Below are 27,674 nucleotides of genomic sequence, written 5' to 3'. Positions count from 1 at the left end.
TTTAAACGGAATCCAGATGATAAGAGAAAAATATGCGGGAGATGATTGCTCATATTATATCCAGATCCAAAAAATCAGCAAAATTAGTTCATACTTAAGGATATGATTAACTCATTGATTGAGAACCATTACCTTACCACGCCAACAATTTCTGTCAGGGTTTCAAGTACTTTCAATGGCAGAGGTTGTTGATAATGATGTAGTTGAACAGATACTGATATGGTTGGATGCTACGGATCTGAATCGTTACAAGCGCGTGTGCAAGTCATGGCGTTCTTTAATCACATGTCCTCGCTTCGTTAAACGTCATCTGAACCTTAGTTATAACAAAGATCAGCACAACAATAAACTTGGTCATAGAAGAGTTAGTGTGTTCGAAAATCCTTATTTGATCACTATTCCTGTTCTTCTTGGTTCTTCCAATGGCCTTGTTTGTATTGAAGTTTCTATTACTAAGCATATAGTAGGCAATCCGTTGACTAGAGAGATTAGACAACTACCACATCGCCCTTACATGATCAGCTTAGACGTATGTTGGGGTTTTGGTTATGATTCATCCAGAGATGATTATAAGGTTATTGTAGGGGTCCAGAAAGGCGAAGGTCAAACATGTTTTAGTGTGTTGAGTTTAAAATCAAATGTGTGGAGAGATATTGGGGAAAAGAAGTATACAAGCTTTTCTAATGCGGCTGGTGTTTTATGCAATGGCGCACTTTACTGGATGATAGCGGATCAAAATGATCGTTATTCTATTGCATCTTACGACTTATCTTTAGAGAAATTTAAAGAGATCCCTCTACCCGTCAAAATTTATATAGGTTACAACCTAGGAATTATGAAAGAATGCCTGTGCGTATTTGGACATTTTTATGCTGACGATGTATGGTTGTTGAAAAAGTACAGTGTAAAAGAGTCATGGGAGCTGATGAAGATTCGGGATGATGATGAGATGGAATATGATACTGTACACTTTTTGAGATTTGGATTGCGCAAGGGTGACAAAGCGTCATGGTTTTACCGTGCTTCAGAATGTCCGTGTTCGGAATGTATGGCTGCACCTTTATTTGTGGAGTCTTGTATCTCCACATTATAATGCAAGAGTAGAGCCTCAGCCTTAAGGTGGAATCTATTTCACATTTTATTTTTTCTTTGATCACATAGTTACTAGTTATCGTCTTGGTGTGTCCTTCAGCTTCCGGACCAAATGCCTTAGTTTGATGCCGCTACGTCATGTTGTGGTACCAATCTATATATCCTTTTGCATCTTTTGAAAGATTATTTTCAGGAATTTGTGCTTTATGGTTTCTTATATTCATTTGAAAATTCTTGTAAATGATGTTCGGCTTTTACTCACTTCCTTATTTAATGTTACAGGCAACGAGGGAAGATCCAGGACCAAGTGCCAGCCGCATTTTGATGAAAAAAGTGATTGTTTTTACTTTTGTGCTTCTGTTTTGCTATGTCTTTAGTCTTTGATGAAGAAAAAAAATGGTTGTCATACTTCTATCTTATTTTAGTTTTGACCTTAAATTTTCAGTTTATGTTGACTTCTTGATAATTATTAAATTTATATGGAGCAGTGTGCATAAAAAGCTGCTTATATATATTAGCAATTAACATATACATCTTGTTACATTTAGCATGTCTACTGGTTGATTTTGTGACAAGCCTATGGTGTCTGGCTTGCAGTCACTAATCACTATAACTGTGTGCGGTGCGGTGTATATTGTGTTGTTATTCAGTTCATTCCATTGGTGAGATGACTTTCCATAAGTCATTTGTGGCCTTTAGATTAGTTACTAATTTGGTTATGTTGAAAACGAGTAGGAAATGCCTGTTTCCGAGTGGTGTGAATGGGCCAGTTTTGTGCTCAAATCGAACAACAAACAAGAATTGTGTTTCGGCTTTTTGGGTTTTTGTTTCTTTATATTGGGTTTGGGTTTTTCGGTTTTTGACATTTGGGCTGGAAATTTTTGAAGTGATAAAGATGATTGGAAATAATGAATTTGGGCCTATATGTTTTTGTTTGTTAATGATTAATGATTTTGTGCTATACCTTTTTGTTAATTTCTTATAAACTTAATTAGTTTTATGCTTTACTGATTGAAATTTTTATCTTTTTCAATTCCATCTTAAATAGGCTTTTCTAGGTGAAAACAACATTTGATATCATTTGAGAATCTTGGTATGGTTAGAATTATTGTGGGAAAGAAGCTTCATAATGTACTTCCAACTACTGATACAAACGAGCCGAGTCAAACTTAAGTTCGGGCCATGGCTTGTTTAAGTTATTAAGCCTTGAGCGTGAACTCGGTTTATTTCGAGCGTTATATCTAGAGCCCGAGCTTTGCTTGCCATTGGTTTCTCAGACTCGAGCTTATCACGTTTATTATTTAATTATTAAATTTTATATACCTATATAGCTATTTACACACACACACAAATTATTTTATATAATCATTTAATATACTAAAGTAGAAATTAAAAAAATAACATGCTTGTTTAAGTTGGTGAGCCTACTTGAACTCGATAAGTGAAGTTTGGGCCGACTCGTTTATTGAACTAACTTATTTTTAGGCTCAACCTCGTGATTCAATTTGTAGCCAACCAATCTAAAGTAGCTCACACACACCTTCGCTCGTTTATATGAAATTTTATTATTTTAAGACTTACATGTTTGCATCTTCCATGATATTAATTTTAAGCTTATATTAGTCAATCCGTTAACTAGAGAGGTAAGACATGTGACATTCGTCAATTTCGGGTCACTTTTGTTATGTAAACCCGACCCGTTTGTAACCCGAACATTTCAAATATATAAAATATTGGATCTTGTCATTTAAAATATATAAAATATATAAAATATTGTTTTTTTTTATATTATGCATTGTTTGACCATTTAAACATACCCATTTTTATGCAAACCATAAAAGAATCTTTATACCCAACCCTTCACTCCTTCCCTATATATACACACCCATCTTCTTCATTTTACTCTTGCTACATCTCCAAAAACTCTCTCAAAACTCCATAGATTCAAGGTTGTTATTTCTTATGTATTCTTGAAGTTTTGACTTCTCAAGTCAAACTAACTATAGTCTTTCATTCTAACTTGTTCATCTAACATTACTAACTCTTGAATATGGTGGTACACATATATATAATACACACCCCTTGTTTCCTTTATTTGTTACTTCACCGACTCTGGTTGGTTAAGTTTCTAATGTCATAAGGCAAGGCTTCATGGAGGACTTCGTGTTCTTGATATATATTTACACACACATAACTTATTATACATATCACTTATGACTAACTTCTAACCCTTTAGTTTGTTCATCTTATTTACAAGTTCCATGGTGTGGGTTTGTATAAGACTAACCTCGGTTTAACCGAAACTAGTCCAAATCGGAAACCAAACTTTTGTTTACTAGTTTTGTTAAAATAGTTGTTTAAACATGTTTATTGCTAGATTTGAGTTTCAAAAATCATTTTTACAAGTTCTTTGATATTAAGCATATGGAATCCATCTATGAACTCGTTGGGAGATGGAAACCGAACTAAACCGAAACTTTTGCTTAAAAGACTTGTAGTTAACTTTTTTTTGTTGTAAAATTTAAGTTTTCTTCATTTATAAACCAATATACAAGTTCTATGATATTTGGGCATGTAGAAACCATCTATGAACTATTTGTGAGATGGAGACCGAACCAAACCGAACTACACCGACTTTTACTCGCTTAAGACACACAAGTGTGTTTTTAGCTATCAAGACTTGTATATTTCTTTAAAAAAATAGTTTACAAACTGATTTTAATTATTTTCTTAAGTACTTGGAATAGTTGGATCCAACTTGATCTCATAACATAGTTTGGACCGACAAAACCGAACACTCGCTTAACGTGCGTTGTTAGTTCTAAACAATAGATCTACATACTTGGTTAAGTGTTATGTAACATCCTAAAATTTATAATGTTAAATAAAGAAAGTTACGTTTAGTGATTTCGCGTTATTAATTAATGTCGAGTAAAGAACGGATCATGGACTTAGATTAATTAAGATGTGTTAAATGAGAATGGGCCTTAGGTCCATGGGCTTTAAGGGATACAAATATCCCCTAACCAACCTTAAACCCTAAACCATCATTCATTTCCATCTTATTCTCTAACACACTCCAAAACACACACACACCACACACCGCCACATACGGCCGGCGGCCGAGGGAGAGAAACGAGCAAGATCCGAGAGAGAGTAAACGATTAGTTGTGATTAAACACACACCGCCACATACGGCCGCCACATACGACCCCAGCCAGGGGCTCTGTCCCTTGGACCCTGCTAGGGGCTGCCGCCCCTAGACCCCGCTGCCAGGGGCGCTGCCCCCGGACCCCCGTTCGTTGTGGGTCATATAAAGATAGAAATGCAACATGAGTAGTAGTAGTTAATTGATACGTGTAAATATTATACAGTTAGCCGTGCACAGCTCAAGAAGGGAATAACTATTAACGGAGAGCGTAACAGGATTCAGGTGAGTTTCTAGCCCTATTTATGTGTTATGTTTTCGGGGCTGTGTGCATACTCAATATGTTTGTTAATACGCTTATCCTAAGAGATAAGTATGCCTTATGTGAATAATGTGAAATGTATGAATGATTGCTTGATGGTACGTGAACGATCTTCGGATATTGCACGTACTGTCAGGTTGTAACGCTATATATAAGGTAAGTAAGATATGTATGCTTATGTGTATGATCGTGATAAGTTAATAAAAGAAGGAAAGGATGGTTGTATGGTTACGAAAAGGGTACCGAGCCCTAATAATACTCGAGGTATGATGTATGGTTGTATGGTAACGAAGAGGGAATCGAACCCTACTAATATTCGAGAATTAGGGAACCGAACCCTACTAATATTCGAGGAAAGAGGGTACCGAGCCCTAATAATACTCGAGGAAAGAGGGTACCGAGCCCTAATAATACTCGAGGTATGATGTATGGTTGTATGGTAACGAAGAGGGAATCGAACCCTACTAATATTCGAGAACTAGGGAACCGAACCCTACTAATATTCGAGGAAAGAGGGTACCAAGCCCTAATAATACTCGAGGAAAGAGGGTACCGAGCCCTAATAATACTCGAGGAAGGAGGGTACCGAGCCCTAATAATACTCGAGGAATGTAGGGCGTAATGCTCTTTATAACGTAAGATATGAAAGTAAGTTAATACAAAAGAAAGTATGAAAGTGTGAAAGTATGAATGAAAGAATATAAGTTTATGTGTATTGTATAGTGTATGATTAACTAGAACTCACTCAGCGTAGCTAACTTTTAGTATGCACGCAGGTGAGTAGGATGAGGCAGCTCGCTTGAGGAGACACGTGGCACTGAATAAGAGGCTGGCATCGGAAGACTCAAGACGTTTAAGTTTAATGTTTCGTTTATTTTGAAAGACAAAATGATGTTTTAAGTCAAGACGTGTTTTGTTATGAAATGTTTTATGAAAGCTTTTATATTCCGCAAACGTTTTAATTAACTATGATATTTAGAACTGCGTTTATGAGTAAATCCAACACGAAAGTAGGGCTACCGGTAACGGGGCCTTACATGTTAGTATGTTTTAATGAGTTATCTCATAACAATTAATATTTTGGAAAGTTGACTTTGGGTTTGACCATTTGTCAAGACCCGAACCGACAACCCGAACACTCATTAAAAACCCCGTTTTAGTATCTTTAGCCTAATGGAACTTGCATTTTAGCATTTTCCCCACCTTATTACTTAACATTGGTTAAGTAAATATTAATGTTAGATACTTTAACCCGGTTTTGAGCAAACTTACATTTTTTAAAAGGGTTATTATTATAAATTCTTAAATAGTTACATTTTAAACCTTGAACTTTAATTGATTAGTTTTTGCAACAATTATTTTATTTACAGATCTTCAAGACAACCTTTCTAAATCCAAGACTTTCTTTTATTTAGGCTTCATACGTTAAACTCGCCGTTCCGGCAAATCTCCAAATAATCAATCTTTCAAGTTTATTACTTGAACGTGAGTAACTTCATACCCCGTTTTCTATCTTTTATTTTGGGGGTGACATTTCAACTTATCTAAACTAAATGTTTTATACTTGGGTCTTAAACCACAAACGTTGTTGTATACCTTACTTGAATAATTGCTCGATTTGGTGTTCTATGCTTATTTGACTATGTGTTTATCGCTTTTGGATGGTGGAACTATAAATCCTAGACCATTTGGCAACCCCTCATGGCAAGGTGTCGTTAACGTAATGCAATTAACGATAACTATAAAATCCTAAACTATTTGGCAACCCCTTATAGTTGGGTGTCGCTAACTTGTTAGCGATAACTATTTATCCAAGTTTATAGCTATTATTTATGGTTTTGTATACTAGTTTTGTGGCTTTTCATACTATATATCTACTGTTCAAACTTATGAATTGCTCACCAACCTTTGTGTTGATAAACTTTATTTTATGAAATGTTACAGGTTTGCATCTAGGTTGATTATGGAGTTCGGTGAAGAAAACGTCACAAATACCGTTAGGATATTAGCAAAAATGAACAATATTTGATTTGCTATATTTTGTTATATTTTGTTGTATTTGAGTTATGAATATTTGGTTATGTGACATTTTCGATGTTGTGAAATGAAATGAGTTTGTTAAATATTGTCGCTTTAAATAGTGTCATGCGCTTATGAGCAATCGTTGCACCCCGGCATGTTCCGCCGCCTTTGGTCGGGGTGTGACAGATTGGTATCAGAGCCATGACAATTAAGATAGGTGGTTAGACGTAACGACCTAGAATTGTTATGCTTAGGATCCTATACGTGTGTTCATACGTGTTTACTCTATCTAATTGTTCATATCGCATGTTTATTTATTAACTTGTTTAAAATTCACCAATATCCTAAATGATCACATACACACACTTTCATAGTATTTCCAAGGTATCCTTACCTTAAAACGCAAAAAGCAGATTTTCATTGTGTTTTATGGATTACAAGATTAACTTGGATCCTGTTGTTTCAAATCCCTTAAAGGTTGCGTTTATTTCAGGTTTGTAGCCATCATAGGAAACGAGAAATTATAAAATGACCGTTTGACAAAAAGATTCAAAGAATCGAAGGTGATTTACTTACCTGGGATGGTTGAGTTATAATGCTCGTTTTCTAGGCCATAAATCGTGTTATAAATGTCAATACTTTAAGTAGTCGAATGCGAGCGTTCCGGTCGCCATCCTAATTTTCGGTGTTAAAACAATAGAACTACGGTGATTTCATGGACTAGTGTTTTGACATGACGTTGTATCTCGATTTATTGGGTTATTATCGTTATTTGAGTCGAAAACATGAAAAAGTTTCGGTGGTTCGTACACATGTTTATACTCCAACATGTTGTTTTATAAAACTTTTTAGTGTTGAAATATCAAGTCATGGTGGTTCATGCACGATTTTTTCCAACTCTATAAATCTCAAAATCTCAAATTTTTAAGCTTTAAATTCTCAAAAAAAAAAAAAAAAAACCATTTCCTATTGTTTTCGGTTTTGTTATTTACAAACAAAGTTTTATATTTTATAACATCTTCTCCATACTAACTCTAGGATTCACAAATCAAAAATCGAAATCTTATTTTATTTTATACACCTTTATATTCATTTCCTTTTTACCCAAAAACTTATCCCATTTTCTTTATAATTTTTTAGCATGCCTCCGCTAAGACGCCAACCGCGCAAGAACTCCACTCGACGTATGGCCGCCATCATCGCCAAGCAAATGGCCGCCGTGATTCCCGAACTAATAACCCAAATACAAGCAAACCAACCCGCACCCGTTGTTGCACCTATTGAGCCCAAACCCGCATCCTACCTGCTTAAACAATTTACTAGTGCCAACCCGTCCGAATTCTATGGAACCAACTGTGCGACTACATTGTTGCAGTGGTTCGAATCTGTGGAGAATGTGGTTTTACACAGCGAATGCCCCGAAGCGAAAAAGACAAATTTCGCTTCAAGCATGTTTAGGGGAACCGCCCTAACATGGTGGGGTAGTGTCATGCACCTCCAAGGTATGGATGTGGCCATGGCTCTTCCATGGGCCGAGCTCAAGGTGCTGATGAAGAAGAAATTCTGTTCTAAACACGAGCTCCAAAAGCTTGAGGTAGAATTTTGGGACCTAAAACAAGAAGGTGGTGATAACTCCGCTTACTCGCTTTGTTTCCACGAGCTAAGCGTTCTTGTACCTCACTTGGTCACCCCAACCGAACGTGAAATTGACAAATATATTGGGGGTTTACCGATGAAAATCCGGGACTCAGTCATGAGTAGCAAACCCGCGAACCTTGAGGAATCCATCACGTTAGCCGGTTGGCTATCGGAAAATCACGTGAAGGAGGGTACCCTAACCCTCAAGAAAACAATCAAGAAAGCCAAAACCGAACCCGCTCCCCAAGCCAAGATTGAACTCGCACCACAAGCTATAAACTACTCCAACTCCTCCCGACACAACAACAACAACAACAAGAAACCCAAGACTAATTACCGAAACTTTGCCGTCACCCAACCTCAACCACAACAACAAGCCCAAACTTTTCCCCAAAACCGAAAACCCTATATTGGTAACTCCACACTATGTAACACTTACCAACTTCACCACCCAACGAACTCGCCGTGTCGCCATTGTACAATTTGTAACCGATTTGGTCACTTCTCCAACACATGCCGATCCACCCAACGAAACCAGCCCAACCAACCTAACCCACCAACCCAACCAAGAAACTTTCCCCAAAATGCCCAAAACCGCTATGCACCATACCCATCAAACCAACCCCAACAACCCCGAGCTTGCTTTAATTGTGGTGATCCCAACCATTTCCGCCAAAATTGCCCACGTTTAGCTTTTGCCAACCAAGCTCAAACCGTAACCAAACCATACTACCAAACACAAGCTTCCCAAGTTCAAACTTACCAACCCCAAATTCCCCAACTCAATGCACCACTCATCCAACCCATCCAAACAATCCAAGCACCACCTCCACCTCCACAACAAGCACATCAAGTCAACTATGGTAATCAAGGGCGGGCGTTTATGATGAATGCAAATCAAGCTCAAGTGGCAAACGATGTTGTGAACGGTATGTTTTTGGTGAACTATCATTTGGCTTCTATTTTATTTGATACCGGTGCCGATAGAAGTTTTATTTCTTTGAAATTTGAGTCGAAACTTGCGATGCCTCGAACTAAGCTTTCCCAACCGTTCTCTGTTGAAGTCGCCAATGGCAATTCTATTACCATCAATTCTGTCATCCGCGATTGCTCTCTTATTCTTTCTAAGCATAAATTCTCCATCGATCTCATCCCGATGCAAATGGGTAGCTTCGATGTCATAGTAGGCATGGATTGGTTGTCTTTGCACCGTGCCGAAGTCGTTTGTTTTGATAAATTCATTCGCATTCCGCTTGTCAACGGCAAGGTTCTTAAGGTCTTTGGAAACACAACGTCTTGAAGGCTAAATCTCATGTCGTGTGATCAATCGCAAAAGTACTTACGCCAAAAGTACGTTCCGTTTTTAGCTCTCTAGGTGACAAAAGACAAAAAGGAAAGGAAGATCCAAGATATTCCTATTGTTCATGATTTCCTTGATGTCTTTCCCGATGATGTTACCGGTCTTCCTCGCGTTCGTCCGATTGAATTCCAAATAGATCTTGTGCCCGGCGCGATGCCTGTGGCCAAGACTCCTTATCGTCTATCCCCGTCGGAAATGCAAGAACTATCAAACCAACTCGAAGAACTTTCCGATAAAGGCTTCATTCATCCAAGCTCTTCTCCTTGGGGCGCTCATGTTCTCTTCGTGAAAAAGAAGGATGGTTCGTTTCGTATGTGCATCGATTATCGAGAACTCAACAAAATTACTATTAAAAATCGTTATCCATTGCCACGTATCGACGAATTATTCGACCAACTTCAAGGCGCAACTTGTTTCTCCAAAATTGATCTTCGATCGGGTTATCATCAATTGCGTGTTCGCGAAGTAGACATTCCAAAAACCGCTTTCCGTACTCGATATGGACATTTCGAATTTTTGGTTATGCCCTTCGGGTTAACAAATGCACCCGCGGTGTTTATGGACCTCATGAACCGCGTTTGTAAACCATTCCTTGATAAATTCGTTATTGTCTTTATTGATGACATCCTTATCTTCTCTAAATCCAAAGCCGAACATGAACATCATTTGCGTCCCATTCTCGAGCTCCTTAGAAACGAACAACTCTATGCCAAATTCTCCAAATGTGAATTTTGGCTCGAGGAAGTTCAATTTTTGGGACATATCGTAAACGACAAAGGTATTCATGTTGATCCCGCTAAAATTGAGGCTGTTAAGGATTGGAAAACTCCAACGACTCCCACGGAAATTCGATCCTTCCTCGGTTTGGCCGGATATTATCGGCGTTTCATTCGGAATTTTTCCAAGATCTCTTTGCCTCTTACCTCTCTCACCCATAAGGGACAACCCTTCGATTGGGGTTCGAAGCAAGAGGAAGCCTTTTGTACTCTCAAGGACATGCTTTGCAATGCTCCTATTCTAACTCTTCCCGATGGAAACGACGATTTTGTTGTATTTTGTGATGCATCCCATCAAGGACTTGGTTGTGTTCTCATGCAACGAGGTCAAGTCATTGCATACGCATCAAGGCAACTTAAGGTCAACGAGAAGAACTATACGACTCACGATCTTGAACTTGGTGCCGTCATTTTCGCTCTCAAAATATGGAGACATTACCTTTATGGAACAAAATGTGTGGTTTTTACCGATCATAAAATCCTTCAACACATTTTTGACCAAAAAGATCTCAACATGAGACAACGACGATGGGCCGAATTACTTAGTGATTACGACTGCGAGATTCGCTACCACCCCGGTAAAGCGAATGTTGTCGCCGACGCCCTAAGTCGAAAGGTTAATGTTAAATCTGTTCTGCTTCTAAGCGTCATTGTTCAAACCGATCTTCAAATTCGTATCTTTCAAGCTCAACGCACCTCCGTTGAAGAAGGTAACATGTATGACGAAATGTCATGTGGAGCCGAACTTCAACTCGAAACCAAACCCGATGGTCTTTTGTATTTTCTCAATCGTTTGTGGGTTCCCGATCGCGATGACCTTCGTACTTGTATTCTCGACGAAGCTCATAATTCGCACTATTCCGTTCATCCCGGTGCGGATAAGATGTACTTCGATCTTCGTGCTACCTTTTGGTGGCCGGGTATGAAAAAGGACGTAGCGTTGTTTGTATCTAAATGTCTTACTTGCTCGAAAGTCAAAGCCGAACATCAAAGACCTTTTGGTCTACTCGAGCAACCACCGATTCCCGTTTGGAAATGGGAAGACATTGCTATGGACTTTATCACCAAATTACCCAAAACCCAAAAAAGGCAACAATAGCATTTGGGTGATCATCGATCGATTAACCAAATCTGCTCATTTCATTCCGATCCGCGAGAAGTATTCTGTCGAGCAGCTTGCTCAAATCTATGTTTGGGAAATCGTGTGCCGACACGGTTTGCCATTGTCTATCATCTCCAACCGCGATGCCCGTTTTACCTCTCATTTTTGGCGTTCACTTCAAGAAGCTTTGGGAACACGTCTCGAACTTAGCACCGCTTATCATCCTCAAACGGACGGTCAATCCGAACGTACAATCCAAACACTCGAGGATATGCTACGAGCATGTGTTCTTGATTTCGGTGGGAATTGGGATTCTCATCTTCCGTTCATCGAGTTCTCTTACAACAATAGCTACCACTCTAGCATTGATGTGGCTCCTTTTCAAGCTCTTTACGGTCGTAAATGTCGTTCCCGGATTTGTTGGAACGAAATCGGTGAAGCTCAAATCACGGGACCCGAAATGGTCCAAGAAGCCACCGACGTCATTGATCAAATCCGTAAAAATCTCATAACCGCTAGAAATCGTCAAAAGAGTTACGCCGACAAACGGAGAAAACCGATCGAATTTAATGTTGACGATCTTGTCCTTCTAAAAGTATCTCCTTGGAAGGGGGTAGTCTGTTTTGGAAAGAAGGGTAAACTAGCTCCTCGTTTCGTTGGTCCTTTTAAAATTCTTGAACGTGTTGGGAAAGTAGCGTATCGACTTGAACTACCGCAAGAACTTGCCGGTGTTCATCCGACATTTCATGTTTCGAATCTCAAAAAGTGCCTAGCCGAGGGTAATCTTCATATACCCCTCGATGAAGTTCATGTTGATGAGTCTATGATTATGGTTGAACGACCCGTTGAGATTATGGATCGCAACGAGAAAAAAACCAAGCGTAGTCGTATTCGGTTAGTAAAGGTTCGTTGGGAATCACGGCGTGGCGCGGAGTTTACTTGGGAGCGAGAAGACGCAATGAAAGAGAAGTATCCACATTTGTTTGCATCGTCGTCTTCATCTTTTTCGGGACGAAATTTCCTAAAGTAGGGAATACTGTGACATTCGTCAATTTCGGGTCACTTTTGTTATGTAAACCCGACCCGTTTGTAACCCGAACATTTCAAATATATAAAATATTGGATCTTGTCATTTAAAATATATAAAATAAATAAAATATTGTTTTTTTTTATATTATGCATTGTTTGACCATTTAAACATACCCATTTTTATGTAAACCATAAAAGAATCTTTATACCCAACCCTTCACTCCTTCCCTATATATACACACCCATCTTCTTCATTTTACTCTTGCTACATCTCCAAAAACTCTCTCAAAACTCCATAGATTCAAGGTTGTTATTTCTTATGTATTCTTGAAGTTTTGACTTCTCAAGTCAAACTAACTATAGTCTTCCATTCTAACTTGTTCATCTAACATTACTAACTCTTGAATATGGTGGTACAACATATATATAATACACACCCCTTGTTTCCTTTATTTGTTACTTCACCGACTCTGGTTGGTTAAGTTTCGAATGTCATAAGGCAAGGCTTCATGGAGGACTTCGTGTTCTTGATATATATTTACACACACATAACTTATTATACATATCACTTATGACTAACTTCTAACCCTTTAGTTTGTTCATCTTATTTACAAGTTCTATGGTGTGGGTTTGTATAAGACTAACCTCGGTTTAACCGAAACTAGTCCAAATCGGAAACCAAACTTTTGTTTACTAGTTTTGTTAAAATAGTTGTTTAAACATTTTTAATGCTAGATTTGAGTTTCAAAAATCATTTTTACAAGTTCTTTGATATTAAGCATATGGAATCCATCTATGAACTCGTTGGGAGATGGAAACCGAACTAAACCGAAACTTTTGCTTAAAAGACTTGTAGTTAACTTTTTTTTGTTGTAAAATTTAAGTTTTCTTCATTTATAAACCAATATACAAGTTCTATGATATTTGGGCACGTAGAAACCATCTATGAACTATTTGTGAGATGGAGACCGAACCAAACCGAACTACACCGACTTTTACTCGCTTAAGACACACAAGTGTGTTTTTAGCTATCAAGACTTGTATATTTCTTTAAAAAAATAGTTTACAAACTGATTTTAATTATTTTCTTAAGTACTTGGAATAGTTGGATCCAACTTGATCTTATAACATAGTTTGGACCGACAAAACCGAACACTCGCTTAACGTGCGTTGTTAGTTCTAAACAATAGATCTACATACTTGGTTAAGTGTTAGTATGTTTTAATGAGTTATCTCATAACAATTAATATTTTGGAAAGTTGACTTTGGGTTTGACCATTTGTCAAGACCCGAACCGACAACCCGAACACTCATTAAAAACCCGTTTTAGTATCTTTAGCCTAATGGAACTTGCATTTTAGCATTTTCCCCACCTTATTACTTAACATTGGTTAAGTAAATATTAAGGTTAGATACTTTAACCCGGTTTTGAGCAAACTTACATTTTTTAAAAGGGTTATTATTATTAATTCTTAAATAGTTACATTTTAAACCTTGAACTTTAATTGATTAGTTTTTGCAACAATTATTTTATTTAAAGATCTTCAAGACAACCTTTCTAAATCCAAGACTTTCTTTTATTTAGGCTTCATACGTTAAACTCGTCGTTCCGGCAAATCTCCAAATAATCAATCTTTCAAGTTTATTACTTGAACGTGAGTAACTTCATACCCCGTTTTCTATATTTTATTTTGGGGGTGACATTTCAACTTATCTAAACTAAATGTTTTATACTTGGGTCTTAAACCACAAACGTTGTTGTATACCTTACTTGAATAATTGCTCGATTTGGTGTTCTATGCTTATTTGACTATGTGTTTATCGCTTTTGGATGGTGGAACTATAAATCCTAGACCATTTGGCAACCCCTCATGGCAAGGTGTCGTTAACGTAATGCAATTAACGATAACTATAAAATCCTAAACTATTTGGCAACCCCTTATAGTTGGGTGTCGCTAACTTGTTAGCGATAACTATTTATCCAAGTTTATAGCTATTATTTATGGTTTTGTATACTAGTTTTGTGGCTTTTCATACTATGTATCTATTGTTCAAACTTATGAATTGCTCACCAACCTTTGTGTTGATAAACTTTATTTTATGAAATGTTACAGGTTTGCATCTAGGTTGATTATGGAGTTCGGTGAAGAAAACGTCACAAATACCGTTAGGATATTAGCAAAAATGAACAATATTTGATTTGCTATATTTTGTTATATTTTGTTGTATTTGAGTTATGAATATTTGGTTATGTGACATTTTCGATGTTGTGAAATGAAATGAGTTTGTTAAATATTGTCGCTTTAAATAGTGTCATGCGCTTATGAGCAATCGTTGCACCCCGGCATGTTCCGCCGCCTTTGGTCGGGGTGTGACAAGACAACTGACATATCCCCCGTATATCGGTGTACCGTCATGTTGGGGTTTTGGTTATGATTCATCCACATATGATTACAAGGTCATTCTTGGGGTTTGGAAAGGCGAGAATCAAACATGTTTTCGGATATTGAGTTTGAAATCAAATGTGTGGAGAGATGTTGGAGATGAGAACTATAATTGTTTTATTAATGAGGTTGGTGTCTTATACAATGGTGCACTTCACTGGATTGTAGAACATCAAAATAAGATGTTAATTATTTCTTATGATCTATGTAAAGAGGAATTTAAAGAGACACCCCAACCTGATTATGATGCAAGATATAAATGTCCTTGGGGTAGACACATGGGGATTGTGAAAGAATGTTTGTGCGTAGTTGGATATTCTGGCGATACATGGTTGATGAAAAAGTACCATGTAAAAGAGTCATGGGAACTAATAGAAATCCCGTATGATGATAAGAAATATGATATTGTACACCCTTTGAGATTAGGATTTCCCTTTCTTGATGAGGCAGAGCCTTACCATACTTTGGAACATCGATGTTGGGAATATACGGCTGACCCTATATTTGTGCAGAGCCTTGTATCCCCGCATGTTTCAGAAGTTGCTAAAGAATCCGAAATTGACCAAACAGTTTCAGTTCTAAATAAAACCGTGAATCTATGTGAACCAAGTGAAAAGATTCAGGAAGTTGTGAAGGAATCTGTTGCAGCTTCGACAGAAAGAAATAATCTTGGTGGACGCCATTTGGAAAAACAATCAAACGCCAACCCTTCGGTCAATGACGAGGCGTCTTCGCCAGTAAAGCTGATTGAGGATGGTAAGAAAGGGAGGAAGAGCTCATGGGTTCCTTTCGTAGTAAACGCTGGTAATTAAGTAGAATATGATGCATGCATGTGTGGTAATACTATTGGATAGTTTGCTAGTTTCGTATTCATATATTTTGATACATATGATTGATCACGATTGTTTCTTGTAAAGTGATATCAAATTGGTTGGTTTATATTTGAAACTGTGTTACCCGTTTTGACCAACTTAAGATATTTGTTAAAATAAAGATGCATCATGATGTACTCTTTTGTCAAATGTCTATTCATAAGATATCTTTAGAAAAAGTTAAAAGAAAATATGAAATTAGATTTCATAACTAAGCTAAATTTTGTAAAATTGGCATAATTAAGTGGGTAATGCACGATATGAGATGAACAAAAATGAAAAACAATGTGAGTGACCAAACTACGTACGTTCTTTGGTGTTTATATGCAAAGGCTTACTTGAATTTCGGGTTCTGTGAATTAATGTCACGTAGGCTAGGAATACTATTTAGGCTGATGCCAATATATAAATAGTCTACTCCTTTCAAGTTGTAGTTGACGTGACGTCGAAGACTCACTCAAAAATAAACCGAATACAACTAGTTAGATAGCGGTAAGCGGGTATCGAACACAGGGAGTTTGTGAAAAATGCGTTACCGAGTAGCTATGAAATTTATCTAAATTAAACTAAATGCAAAAAGTAAATTCAAAGATTTGGTTGTTTGGCTTTGATAACAAAAAGAACTAAGCAATAAACGAGTTTTAATCAATATGCGAAAATATGCCTTCCCTCGGTTTCAGATTTCCATGAATGTTATGGTTAATGTTTAACTGAGATGAACAATAGGTAAAGTTCGTGTTTATGTAAACGAATGCGATAAATGAAGATTAAGTACTTGGATTTTACAACGCAAGGTGATCACTCAAAAACCAATTAGTTTATTGAAGAAACACGGATCCAATCCCCGGGTATGGGTCCTGGATTCAATGAGTCTACAGGGTAAAGTACGATAATTACAACTAAGATATGAGTAAAGCTTCCCAAAGTCCAATGACCGAAACCTGCAAAACAGACACCGTGAGTCTCGTTACAGGAAGGACAAGAAGGGGGGTCTTCCTGTAACCACCCTCCAGCATAAGAATCAGTAGCCTTCATAAATGAAGAAAGTACTGAAGTAAGCAGACTAAGTGTAGTCAGAATGCAAGTGAGTGAATGAATACCTCATACCGTTTGACAAGGTATTTATAGCCGAAGAATGCAGGAAAGTGATTGGGCCAGCTGTCCTCTTCTAGAAGATCTTTGATAACTGCCTGGACGCGTGTCCTCTTGTGATAGGTTGAGCTATACGTCCCATGTGCATGAGTATAACAACCTAGACACGCGTCACCCAATGATAGGATGGATTGCACCCTGGCCATGTGCACGGTTATAACAAACTGGCCAGATGTCCTTTATTCATTGGTTGTTCAGTCACGTATTCCCCAAGTAAGAATCATGAATCTCCTTCTAGAGAGTATTTGAGTGATGACAGCTGTCCGCTGGCATGTCTTCCGGATATTTAGGCGGACAGATATCCTGTCCTGCGGATGGCTTTTGAGGATGCCAGGGTGCTTCCGCGTGTGTTATGAGGGCGTTCCTCCTTATTCGTGATATGCGAGTGATCCATGCGTCCCGCGGGTGGTTTATAAGAGGATTCTCTATGACCTGCGGGTGGTACTTAAGGATATTTGGGTCTTTTTGGTACCCTACCTCTACATTTATCTAACCCTAAATCCCTCCTGATTAATCTCAATTACTTAAAGAACCAAGAACTGACGGTTTAGAACACAAAATCGATAAATTAATAATCTATCAATCAATACATAAACACCATAATAATGAAATCAATAAGATCAAATATTATCTCAGAAATTGATAAAACATTCAACCAAACAAGCATAATAAACCTTACAATCCGAGGGAAAACATAAAGGAGTTTAGCCGAGCATGATTCGGTTCATCATTCCTTCGATTATAATTTGCATATGAATCAAAAACGAGTCTTTAACGATTATCACACTCAAAATAATGTTCTTGTCTCCAAAAATCGCCTCTAGGTCGTCTCTAGCTCAAAAGATATGATAATAATACCAAAAGCCGTCCCAAATACAAATAAATGATGGCAGTTACGTTTGCAGCGTCGCCTCCACCGTAAGTTACGGTGGCCACCGTAGCTTACGGTGGCTTAAAAAAAACCTACGGTAGCTTAAAACTGCCTTACGACAGCTAAAATCTTCAGCTCCCACCGTAAGCTACGGTGGACTTCACTCTTTTCCATCTTATTTTCTTGATATTTTCTTCGTTCCAAGTCCGTTTTCGCCACCGTTTTCGCCTACGTTCTCGTAATTCCATCATCTAGCTTTTCATACCTACCATTACACGAGTAAACGTAGTTATCCAATTCAACAAGATAAACCAATTAAACATATTAATTTAACGGTCTTAAACCACTTAAGGGTTGTCCCATGGACCACCCGTCAGTAGTCGCCATATGTTGACTAGACAACAACATGCTGCTTTTTGATTGTTAGGGCGGGCATTCGTAATAGAGTGACTAAAAGCTAGTGTTGTAAACGCACCGAGTTATATCCAGCTCGAGCTTGACTCGAACTCCGCTTAAGCCAACTATGCTTGGCTGGATTTTACTTAACGAGTTGTGATACTTGGCTCGAGCTAGCTCAGCTCAATTTTACTTAACAAGCCGTAAAATTTAGCTTGAACCCGGCTCGTACAAAACTCGAGCTAGCTTGTGCTGTACTGGTAATGGTATAATAAAAGATTTAAAGGGAGAGATTATTTTCTACTCACATATTATTTACTTTTTTTTACCTCCTGGATGTTCGCTTTTCTTGATTATTGCTTTGATAGATCACTTAGAGCTTTCTCATTCTATGTGATGGGTGTTTTAATAATTCTATTTTGTGGGATTTATTTATATTTCAAATAAAAGGACTCAGTTATAATAGATAGTGATTTAGAGTATTGTGAGTGAAAAATTTTTATACTTTAAAAAACACAATGTTTTTTTCTATATATTTAAATAGCTATTGTTCATCCTCTATAGTTTTTTAACATATTTTGAAAGTTGCTGTGAGTGATTGAAAGAGAAATGGTAATAATAAAAGTATAAAAAAGTATTATTTAATTGAAAATGAGAGTGAAAAAGTAGTGTAATTTTAAATTTAGGGATAGGGGTTGGATGCAATGCTCTTATTCCTTTTATATGTTTGACCCTACTTTGTATTTAAACTTGGTGTTATCCTGGCGCATTGCGCCGGTGACATTTGTTGTATTTGTTTCTTTGTTTAGCTAGGCGGTTACGTCGGTGTACCTTTGTTATAGTTGTTTCTCTATTTAGCTAGGTAGTGGGTGAGTTCTTTCATTATGGTGCTACGTTTAACTAGGCAATTTGGTGTACGTTTAACACCAAAGCTTATCGTCTATCTCCCGCCTTGCAACAATCGCACCGGTCACACGATTCAAGCACACATAAAACATAGTACGTTATAATAATTTTACCACCACACCACCTTACTTTTCCATAACTTGATTTGGTAAGAAATCTATAATTACAAACATCTATTTTTATTTAAAATATTTATATTTAAAAAAACAAAAAAAACTAAAAAACCGCCTAGGAGGGGAATCGAACTCATGACCTACCATTCACTACAATACTACACAACCACCACAACAACTTCCATTTTTATTAGTGTTGTTGCTTTCAAATATTAAATACTAAAACAGATTTCAAAAATTAGAAAAAAAAAACTCACTAAGACCTTTCTAAAATCTCTATAGCAACCTAAGCTTCCCTTAATACATAGTATAATAGAGATTGCTTTCTCTTTGTAATGGTATAAGCTAGAATTATAAATTATAATACATCAATGCACCTATATCTTTTTACCAATATATATATATATATATATATATATGATTGATTTCTTTTAAGAACCACTTTGAGTTTTAAGAACTCGAAAGAACTCAACGTAACAATTTTTTTTTCGAATTTTTTTTACACATGTGTAATACGTAAGTGTAAGTGATGTACAAAAAATTACGGTATTTTTTTACACACCGAATCGACTTTTTACACATGTGTAACTAGCGTTTAAACTTGTGTAATTATCAAAAATACTTATTCTCTCTCCTGATTCATTTTTTAATTAAATTTAATCTTAGCCACATATTTCAAATCATTTAATTAAATGTGTGGTTCAAAATTGAGTTCTTAAAGTTCTTACAACTCATCAAGTTCTCAAAATATCTCTCCCCTATATATATATATATATATATATAAGAAGTTTGGTGCTGCTAACCAAGTTTCAGCATCAAACTTATCCATACCATTTTGATTTTCTTTTTTAGTATTGCTAGCATAATGAACGAAACAAGAACCGATTTAAAGTCAATTTTATTACGTACGAAAACAGACTGAATTTGTGAAACTCACTGCATCAACGTCCAGTGCTGACAATGCTAGGGTTTTGATGCCATTTGGTTTTTTTTGTTTTAGTATGGTACCATAACGAACGTAACGAAAACCGACAGGATGCCAATTTTCTTCATTTTTGATTTTCTTTTTTAGTATTGGTAGCATAACGAACTAAACAAGAACCGATGTAAAGTCAATTTTTTTACGTAACGAAAACAGACTGAATTCGTGAAACTCACTGCATCAACGTCCGGGGCTGACAATGCTAGGGTTTTGATGCCATTTGGTTTTTTTGTTTTAATTCCGGTACCATGACGAATGTAACAAAAACCGACTGGATGCCAATTTTCTTTTTCATTTTTTGTTTTAGTTCTGGTACCATAACAAACGAGAAAGAAACCGACCATATTCGCGTAAAGTCATTGCCTTTTGTTTTAGTTCCAGTACCACCGTAACGAAAACCGACCAACCACCATTTTTGTTTTAGTTCTGATATCGTAAGAAACCGACTGAATTCACGTGGACTTATCATCTCAGCGCTCGAGACTGACAACGATTGAGTTTTATCACTACCCAAATTTTACCAACCTGTCCAGCGCAACGCGCCAGGTAAATTCTTAGTTAATAACAAGAGGGGTTTAGAAAAATTGGAAACTAGATTACGTGAACGTCATAAGGAGGGATTGAGAAATGAAATTTTGGAAAGTAAAATTTGGAATTGGAAACGAGAACATCAATCTTGTCATGTTTGTAATATTGTTATTATCATTAACTAGATTAATATAATGTATAACATACAAGCTAAAAATATAAAAAAATATCATATATATATATATATATAAATTACATAATGAATATTATAATTTAATATATTATATGGCATTACATAATGAATATTAATCATATAACAGAACATGTAACACAAAAAACTCATAAGAGAGAATGGAGCACCCTATGACAAACTTTGAACCTATGTGGTAACATCGCCGCCACCTATGTTCCCGTATCAAATTAAATTTTCAACCTTGTTTTAGTTTTACCTTTTCTTTTGTTACTCCTCTATTATTATTATTATTATTATTATTATTATTATTATCATTATTATTATTATATCAATTAACAAAATACATTGGGCTGAAACAGGAAGCTAACCTGGGCCTAATGTAGCTGGGCTGAGTAATTCATATTATTTAACCCAAAAACTAATCAGCAGTTCCTCTATTTTCTTTTAGAGAAAATTACAGAAATAGACAAGTTTGACCAATAATTTACCAAAATAGACATGTCTATTTAGCCTACATCTCTCCAATCATTGGTTTTTTAACCAATAAATAACTGACATGTCACCGAAGGCGGCTAAGCCGGCTAAGCCTTAGCCTCCACTTTATGGGCACGAAATTTTATAAAAAGTAAAGGGGTCACACCTTTAACCAATAAAAATTCGGCACGTGTCAAAAGGATGCTAAACTTAGCCTACATCTATGGTTATTTAGCCGGCATCTCTGACTCTTAGCCGGCTTCAGGATACGTGTCTATTTAATTAGCCGGCTCCAAATATTCCTTCTTAGCCAGCTCCAACTCAGCTTGTAGGCTAAGTCTTCACTTAGCCGCCTTCAATTTTTTTCATTTAGCCGTCTAATTTTAGCCGCCAAAATTGAATATTTTACCAACCTTATTAAATATTCAGCCGACTTCACATAGCCGTCTTCTTAATCGGTGTAAATTTAGCTGCCAAAATTGAATATTTTACCAACTTACCAACTCCATTAAATATTTAGCCGGCTTCACTTAGCCGTCTTCTTAGCCGGTGTAAATGTAGCCCCCAAAATTAAATATTTTACCTACTCAATTATTTAGCCAGCTTGGCTTAGCCGGCAATTTTTTTTCTCCTAGCCGGCATGTTTTAGCCATCAGCAATAAATACTTTACCTACCCAAATTTAATTTTTCACCAACCATTTTTATAAACTATACAACCATATTCCCTACATCTTATAAAACCATCTTCACCCTCTCAAAAGATACTCATTTTTTAAAAAAATATGTTTGTTAACGTCGTCGTTTACTCAGATCAAATTGTAGGCTTTACTTAGCCGAGTTTTTTATGAATGAATGAACTTGGTTTATTTTTATTAAAATTATTTTTATGTATGTAGATACTAACAAAATACTAACAAAAAAGTAATACACGGAAATGTTCATTAATAATAAAAATTAAGAAACATAATAATAACAAAGCATACTAATAAAGATTACAATCTACTCGATCTACTCGATTGTAGGTCGACAACGCCAAATGTAAATTTTTTCTGCCATAAACCTCCGATATTTAAGCATTTTCTCCTTAAAATCTCCTTCAAAATTAAGCTGTTTTTCAAAACATAAATGTTCCATTAACATACAAGCAAATACCCTCGAATTTTCCGCCTGACCACGGTTGGGCTGCATATATTTGTCAGAACTTTCAAACCCAAAATGTTTTTCTTCCCGTCCAGACCTCCTCCAGTAGCGAAGGTTAACCAAGAAAGCCCCAAAATAAACCTTCAGTTTGACTAACATTGGGTGAATTTTGTGACGATACATTATAGTACTAAAATCTCGAAACCAATACTGCTTTACTTTCATTGACCATATATTAACTCTAACGAGTAACCATTCTTGTTGTTCTATAAACAACGGAATGTGAACATAATCGATTTCCCAAACTGCAGGAAAGAACTCTTTCTTTCCAGAACAATATATAGTTGACATTTTAGAATCTAGTTATAATAAATTATCATAAAATTGTGGTGGTAAAATTGTCCACCCCATATTACCGACATCTCCTTTATGCATTTTTACATATCTAAACCGCATATTTCTGTTTACCCACAATTCAACCTGCTGAAAGTACGTTTCAGGTTTTGGCTAGACGAACCACTCGAAACAGTTATCTTTGACAAACCAACAGAAACACGTTATTGGTTTTGAATAGATGAACCAACACCGATTTCTTGAACAACAAACAACTTAAACATTTCAAATATATTTTTAGACGCCGTTTCTAAAAAAAACTTTACATCCCAATATTTCACTAAATCGATTGGATCGGTAAATGTAGACATCTTATAGGATAATCTTGTAATATTTTGAATATCACACTCTTTTGAAATTAAAGAAATTAAATAATCGTAATTAATATTCGTACTTGTCTGTAAAACACGTTTCATTCAATCAACTGGAAGGTATTCAATAACCCGATCAACAACGTGCCAATTCCCACCACTATAAACGACGACGTTAACAAACATATTTTAAAAAAATGAGTATCTTGTGATAAAAGGGTAAAAAAGTTTGAGATGGTGAAGATGGTTTTATAAGATGTAGGGAATATGATTGTATAGTTTTATAAAAATGGTTTGTGAAAAAATAAAATTGGGTAGTTAAGTATTTATTGCTGATGGCTAAAACATGTCGGCTAGGAAAAAAAATTGATGGCTAAGCGAAGCCGGCTAAATAATTAAGTGAGTAGGTAAAAATTTCAATTTTGGCGGCTAAATTTACACCGGCTAAGAAGACGGCTAAGTGAAGCCGGCTAAATATTTAATAAGGTTGGTAAAATATTCAATTTGGGCGGCTAAATGAAAACATTGAAGGCGGCTAAGTGAAGCCTTAGCCTACAAGCCGAGTTGGAGCCGGCTAAGAAGGAATATTTGGAGCTGGCTAACTAAATAGACACGTATCCCGAAGCCGGCTAAGAGTCAGAGATGTCGGCTAAATAACCATAGATGTAGGTTAAGTTTAGCCGCTTTTGACACGTGTCAATTTTTATTGGTTAAAGGTGGGACCCGTTTACTTTTTATAAAATTCTGTTCCTATAAAGTGGAGGCAAGGCTTATCTGTCTTAGCCGGCTTCGGTGACGTGTCAGTTGTTTATTGGTTAAAAAACCAATGATTGGAGAGATGTAGGCTAAATAGACATGTTTATTTTCGTAAATTATTGGTTAAACTTGTCTATTTCTGTAATTTTCCCTTTCTTTTATGTAATTACATTAGGGTCAATGGCAGAGGTTGTTGATAATGATGTAGTTGAACAAATACTGATACGGTTGGATGCCAAAGATCTGAATCGTTACAAGCGCGTGTGCAAGTAATGGCGTTCTTTAATCACAAGTCCTCACTTCGTTAAACGTCATCTGAACCTTTGTTATAACAAAGATCAGCACAACAATAAACTTGGTCATAGAAGATTTAGTGTGTTCGAAAATTCTCGTTTCACTAATCCTGAACTTCTTGGTCCTTCCAATGGCCTTGTTTGCATTGAATTTTCTATTACTAAGCTTATAGTAGGCAATTCGTTGACTAGAGAGGTTAGACAGCTACCATGTCACCCTTACATCGGTGTAGACTTATGTTGGGGTTTTGGTTATGATTCATTGAGAGATGATTATAAGGTTATTGTAGGTGCTCGGAAAGGCGAAGATCGAACATGTTTTCAGGTGTTAAGTTTGAAAACAAATGTGTGGAGAGATATTGGGGAAAGAAGTATACAAGCTTTTCTGATGTGGCTGGTGTTTTATGCAATGGCGCACTTCACTGGATGATAGTAGATCAAAATGATCGTTATTTTATTGCATCTTACGACTTATCTTTAGAGAAATTTAAAGAGATCCCTCTACCCGACGAAAGATGTATAGGTTACAACCTAGGAATTATGAACGAATGCCTGTGCATATTTGGATTTTCTTATACTCATGATGTATGGTTGTTGAAAAAGTACAGTGTAAAAGAGTCGTGGGAGCTGGTGAAGATTCGGGATGATGACGATGATGAGATGAAATATGATATTGTACACTTTTTGAGATTTGGATTGCGCAAGGGTGATGATGCGTCATGGTTTTACCGTGCTTCAGAATGTCTAGGTTTGGAATGTGTGGCTGCACCTTTATTCGTGAAGAGTCTTGTATCTCCACATTATAATGCAAGAGTAGAGCCTCAGCCAAGGTGCATGAAATCTATTTCCTATTTTATTTTTTTATTTGATCGCATAGTTACTAATTATCGCCTTGGTGTGTCCTTTAGCTTCCGGACCAAATGCCTTAGCTTGATGCCGCTACGTCATGTTGTGGTACAAATTGATGGTCGGGCAAAAGTCGTGTATATTATTATATTATTTGTTTAATTTTAGTTTAAATATTATGTGAACTTTGGTACTTCAAGCGTGTTTATGTGTTTCAGGATACTTGACGTTAAGGATGCTTATCGGGATGAATTACGGGCTTGGAACGAAGATATAGAAGACTCATGATGATCGGCACGCTTTCCTATGCAAAATAAATGAAGAAAATAAAGAAAATTCTGTCAGACGCTTTTAGCGCGGTGCTAAAAGGTCCTGATGGTGATGTCAGCATATCTCTAAGATCATCATAATTTTGAGTTTTTAGCGCGGAGCAAAAATCACACCCCTGGGATGTTAGCGACGCGCTAAGATCCTCCTGACGGGAAAAATAACCCTAACTTTGATATAATCAGTTATTCAGCCCCCATTCGACCTATGGTTCATTCCTTCAACCAAGTACAAGCCCTGGGACGATTTTCCACCATCCCGAAGCCTCCGGTTCGTCCGTTCATCGCATGCTTTCATCCTCTCATCAGATAAGCGAATCCTTCGTGATGCCGATGTCAGGCTAAACCATTGTATTCACTTTAGGCTAGGGTTTTGTGTAAACTAACTTTGATCAGATTCTATGTTTTGAATGATTATAAACTTGATTGATTATTTTTAATCTTGTTTTACATTACGAATTGATTGTTTAAACAGTTTATGATTTTGATTGTCAAACTTTGCATCACTTATCTGGTTGTGTTCATCACATGTAGGGTTAACTCTTAGTCATTGAACCAGTAATCGTTAGTCATTGCTTATAACTGATTTTCATATTTTAAACTGGTAATTGGGTAAACCGGAGTTCAGTTGTGTCAACAATTCGGTTAGGGTATCGTTTGTTCTCACAACCCAACTGTTAGGTTTAGTAATTACTGCGCAATTAATCTTAAAGAATCTGTGATTAGTCGGTTATCACTTTACCTGAACCTGAAGTGAATCTTTCTCTCAGAATTGTTTACAGCTTTAAAAGTAATCGTGTGTTCTTATAATCATCTTTACAAACTGCTTAACCCAACAAAATGTTTCTTTTACTTAAGGCCCAAAATAAAGTTCGCCTTTGGTCCAAAAATTTTTTCGTCTATTCAGAGCCGGCCCTGTACGAATCTATATATCCTTTTGAATCTTTTGAAAGATTATTTTGAGGAATTTGTGATTTATGGTTTCTAAACGCGTTCCGCTTTTGAGAAATATGAATTCTTATGTTTATTTGAAAATTCTTATTTAATGTTACAGGCAACTAGGGAAGAAGATCCAGGACCAAGTGTCAGCCTCATTTTGATCAAAAAAGTGATTGTTTTTACTTTTGTGCTTCTATATTGCTGTTTTCTACTATTTTCTCTCTAGTCTTCTCGATGAAGACAAAATATGGTTGTCATACTTCTATCTTATTTTAGTTTTAACCTTAAATTTTTAGTTTATGTTGACTTCTTGATAATTATTAAATTTATATGGAGCAGTGTGCATAAAAAGCTGCTTATATATATTAGCAGTTAACATATACATCTTGTATTTAGCATGTCTCCTGGTTGATTTTGTGACAAGCCTATGGTGTCTGGCCTGCAGTCACTAATCACTATAACAGTGTTCGGTGCGGTGCGGTGCGGTGTGTATTGTGTTGTTATTCAGTTCCTTCCATGGGTGGAATGACTTTCCATAAGTCATTTGTGGCCTTTAGATTAGTTACTAATTTGGTTATGTTGAAAATGAGTAGGAAATGCCCGTTTCCGAGTGGTGTGAATGGGCCGGTTTTGTGCTCAAATCGAACAACAAACAAGAATTCTGTTTAGGCCTTTTTGGTTTTCGTTTCTTCATAATGGGTTTGGGTTTTTCGGTTTTTGACATTTGGCTGGAAAGTTTTGAACTGATGAAGATGGTTGGAAATAATGAATTTGGGCCTATAAGTTTTTGTTTGTTAATGATTAATGATTTTAGGCTATACCTTTTGTTAATTTCCTGTAAAATTAATTAGTTAATTTTATGCTTTATTGATTGAAATTTTTTTCTTTTTCAATTCCATTTTAAATAGGCTTTCCTAGGTGAAAACAAAATTTGATATCATTTGAGAATCTTGGTATGGTAAAGAATTATTGTGGGCATGAAGCTTCATAATGCACTTCCAACTACTGATACAAACGAGCCGAGTCAAGCTTAAGTTCAGGCCATGGTTTGTTTAAGTTATAAAGCCTTGAGCGTGAACTCATTTTTTTTCGAGCGTTATATCTAGAGCTCGAGCTTGGCACGTTTATTATTTATTATTTCTTTTATTTAATTTTATATACCCATGTAGCTATTTGCACACACAAACACACACACAATAATTATCTTATATAAAAATTTAATATACAAAAATAGAAATTAAAAAAATAA

At 36.4% G+C, this 27,674-nt stretch overlaps 1 protein-coding gene and 1 pseudogene across 2 annotated transcripts; both read left to right on the top strand.

Moving 5' to 3' along the window:
- LOC143620176 (F-box/kelch-repeat protein At3g23880-like) lies at window positions 1-26,581 on the top strand. 2 transcript variants are annotated; one of them, XM_077091915.1, is made up of 2 exons: window positions 1-1,119; window positions 26,541-26,581. In XM_077091915.1, the coding sequence occupies exon 1, from the start codon at window positions 176-178 to the stop codon at window positions 1,091-1,093; it is 918 nt and encodes a 305-aa protein (XP_076948030.1). In that variant the 5' UTR covers window positions 1-175; the 3' UTR covers window positions 1,094-1,119; window positions 26,541-26,581. The 2 variants fall into 2 exon arrangements, with proteins under 2 accessions (XP_076948030.1, XP_076948029.1); XM_077091914.1 differs by lacking the exon at window positions 26,541-26,581 and adding an exon at window positions 1,193-1,966.
- LOC143620253 (F-box/kelch-repeat protein At3g06240-like) lies at window positions 24,202-26,586 on the top strand (annotated as a pseudogene).
- Window positions 26,587-27,674: the final 1,088 nt, after the last annotated feature.

This window comes from Bidens hawaiensis, unplaced genomic scaffold (genome assembly GCF_021521415.1).
Source record: "Bidens hawaiensis isolate Kalapana, Puna unplaced genomic scaffold, B.hawaiensis_p1.1 tig00002553_1, whole genome shotgun sequence".
NCBI classification, from domain to species: Eukaryota; Viridiplantae; Streptophyta; class Magnoliopsida; order Asterales; family Asteraceae; genus Bidens; species Bidens hawaiensis.
The sequence above is the reverse complement of the archived record's forward strand: the minus strand, read 5'-3'. Positions and strand labels throughout refer to the sequence as shown.

Coding starts and splice junctions, on each gene's coding strand:
- LOC143620176 (XM_077091915.1), top strand. CDS start 176: ATGGCAGAGGTTGTTGATAATGATGTAGTTGAACAGATACTGATATGG.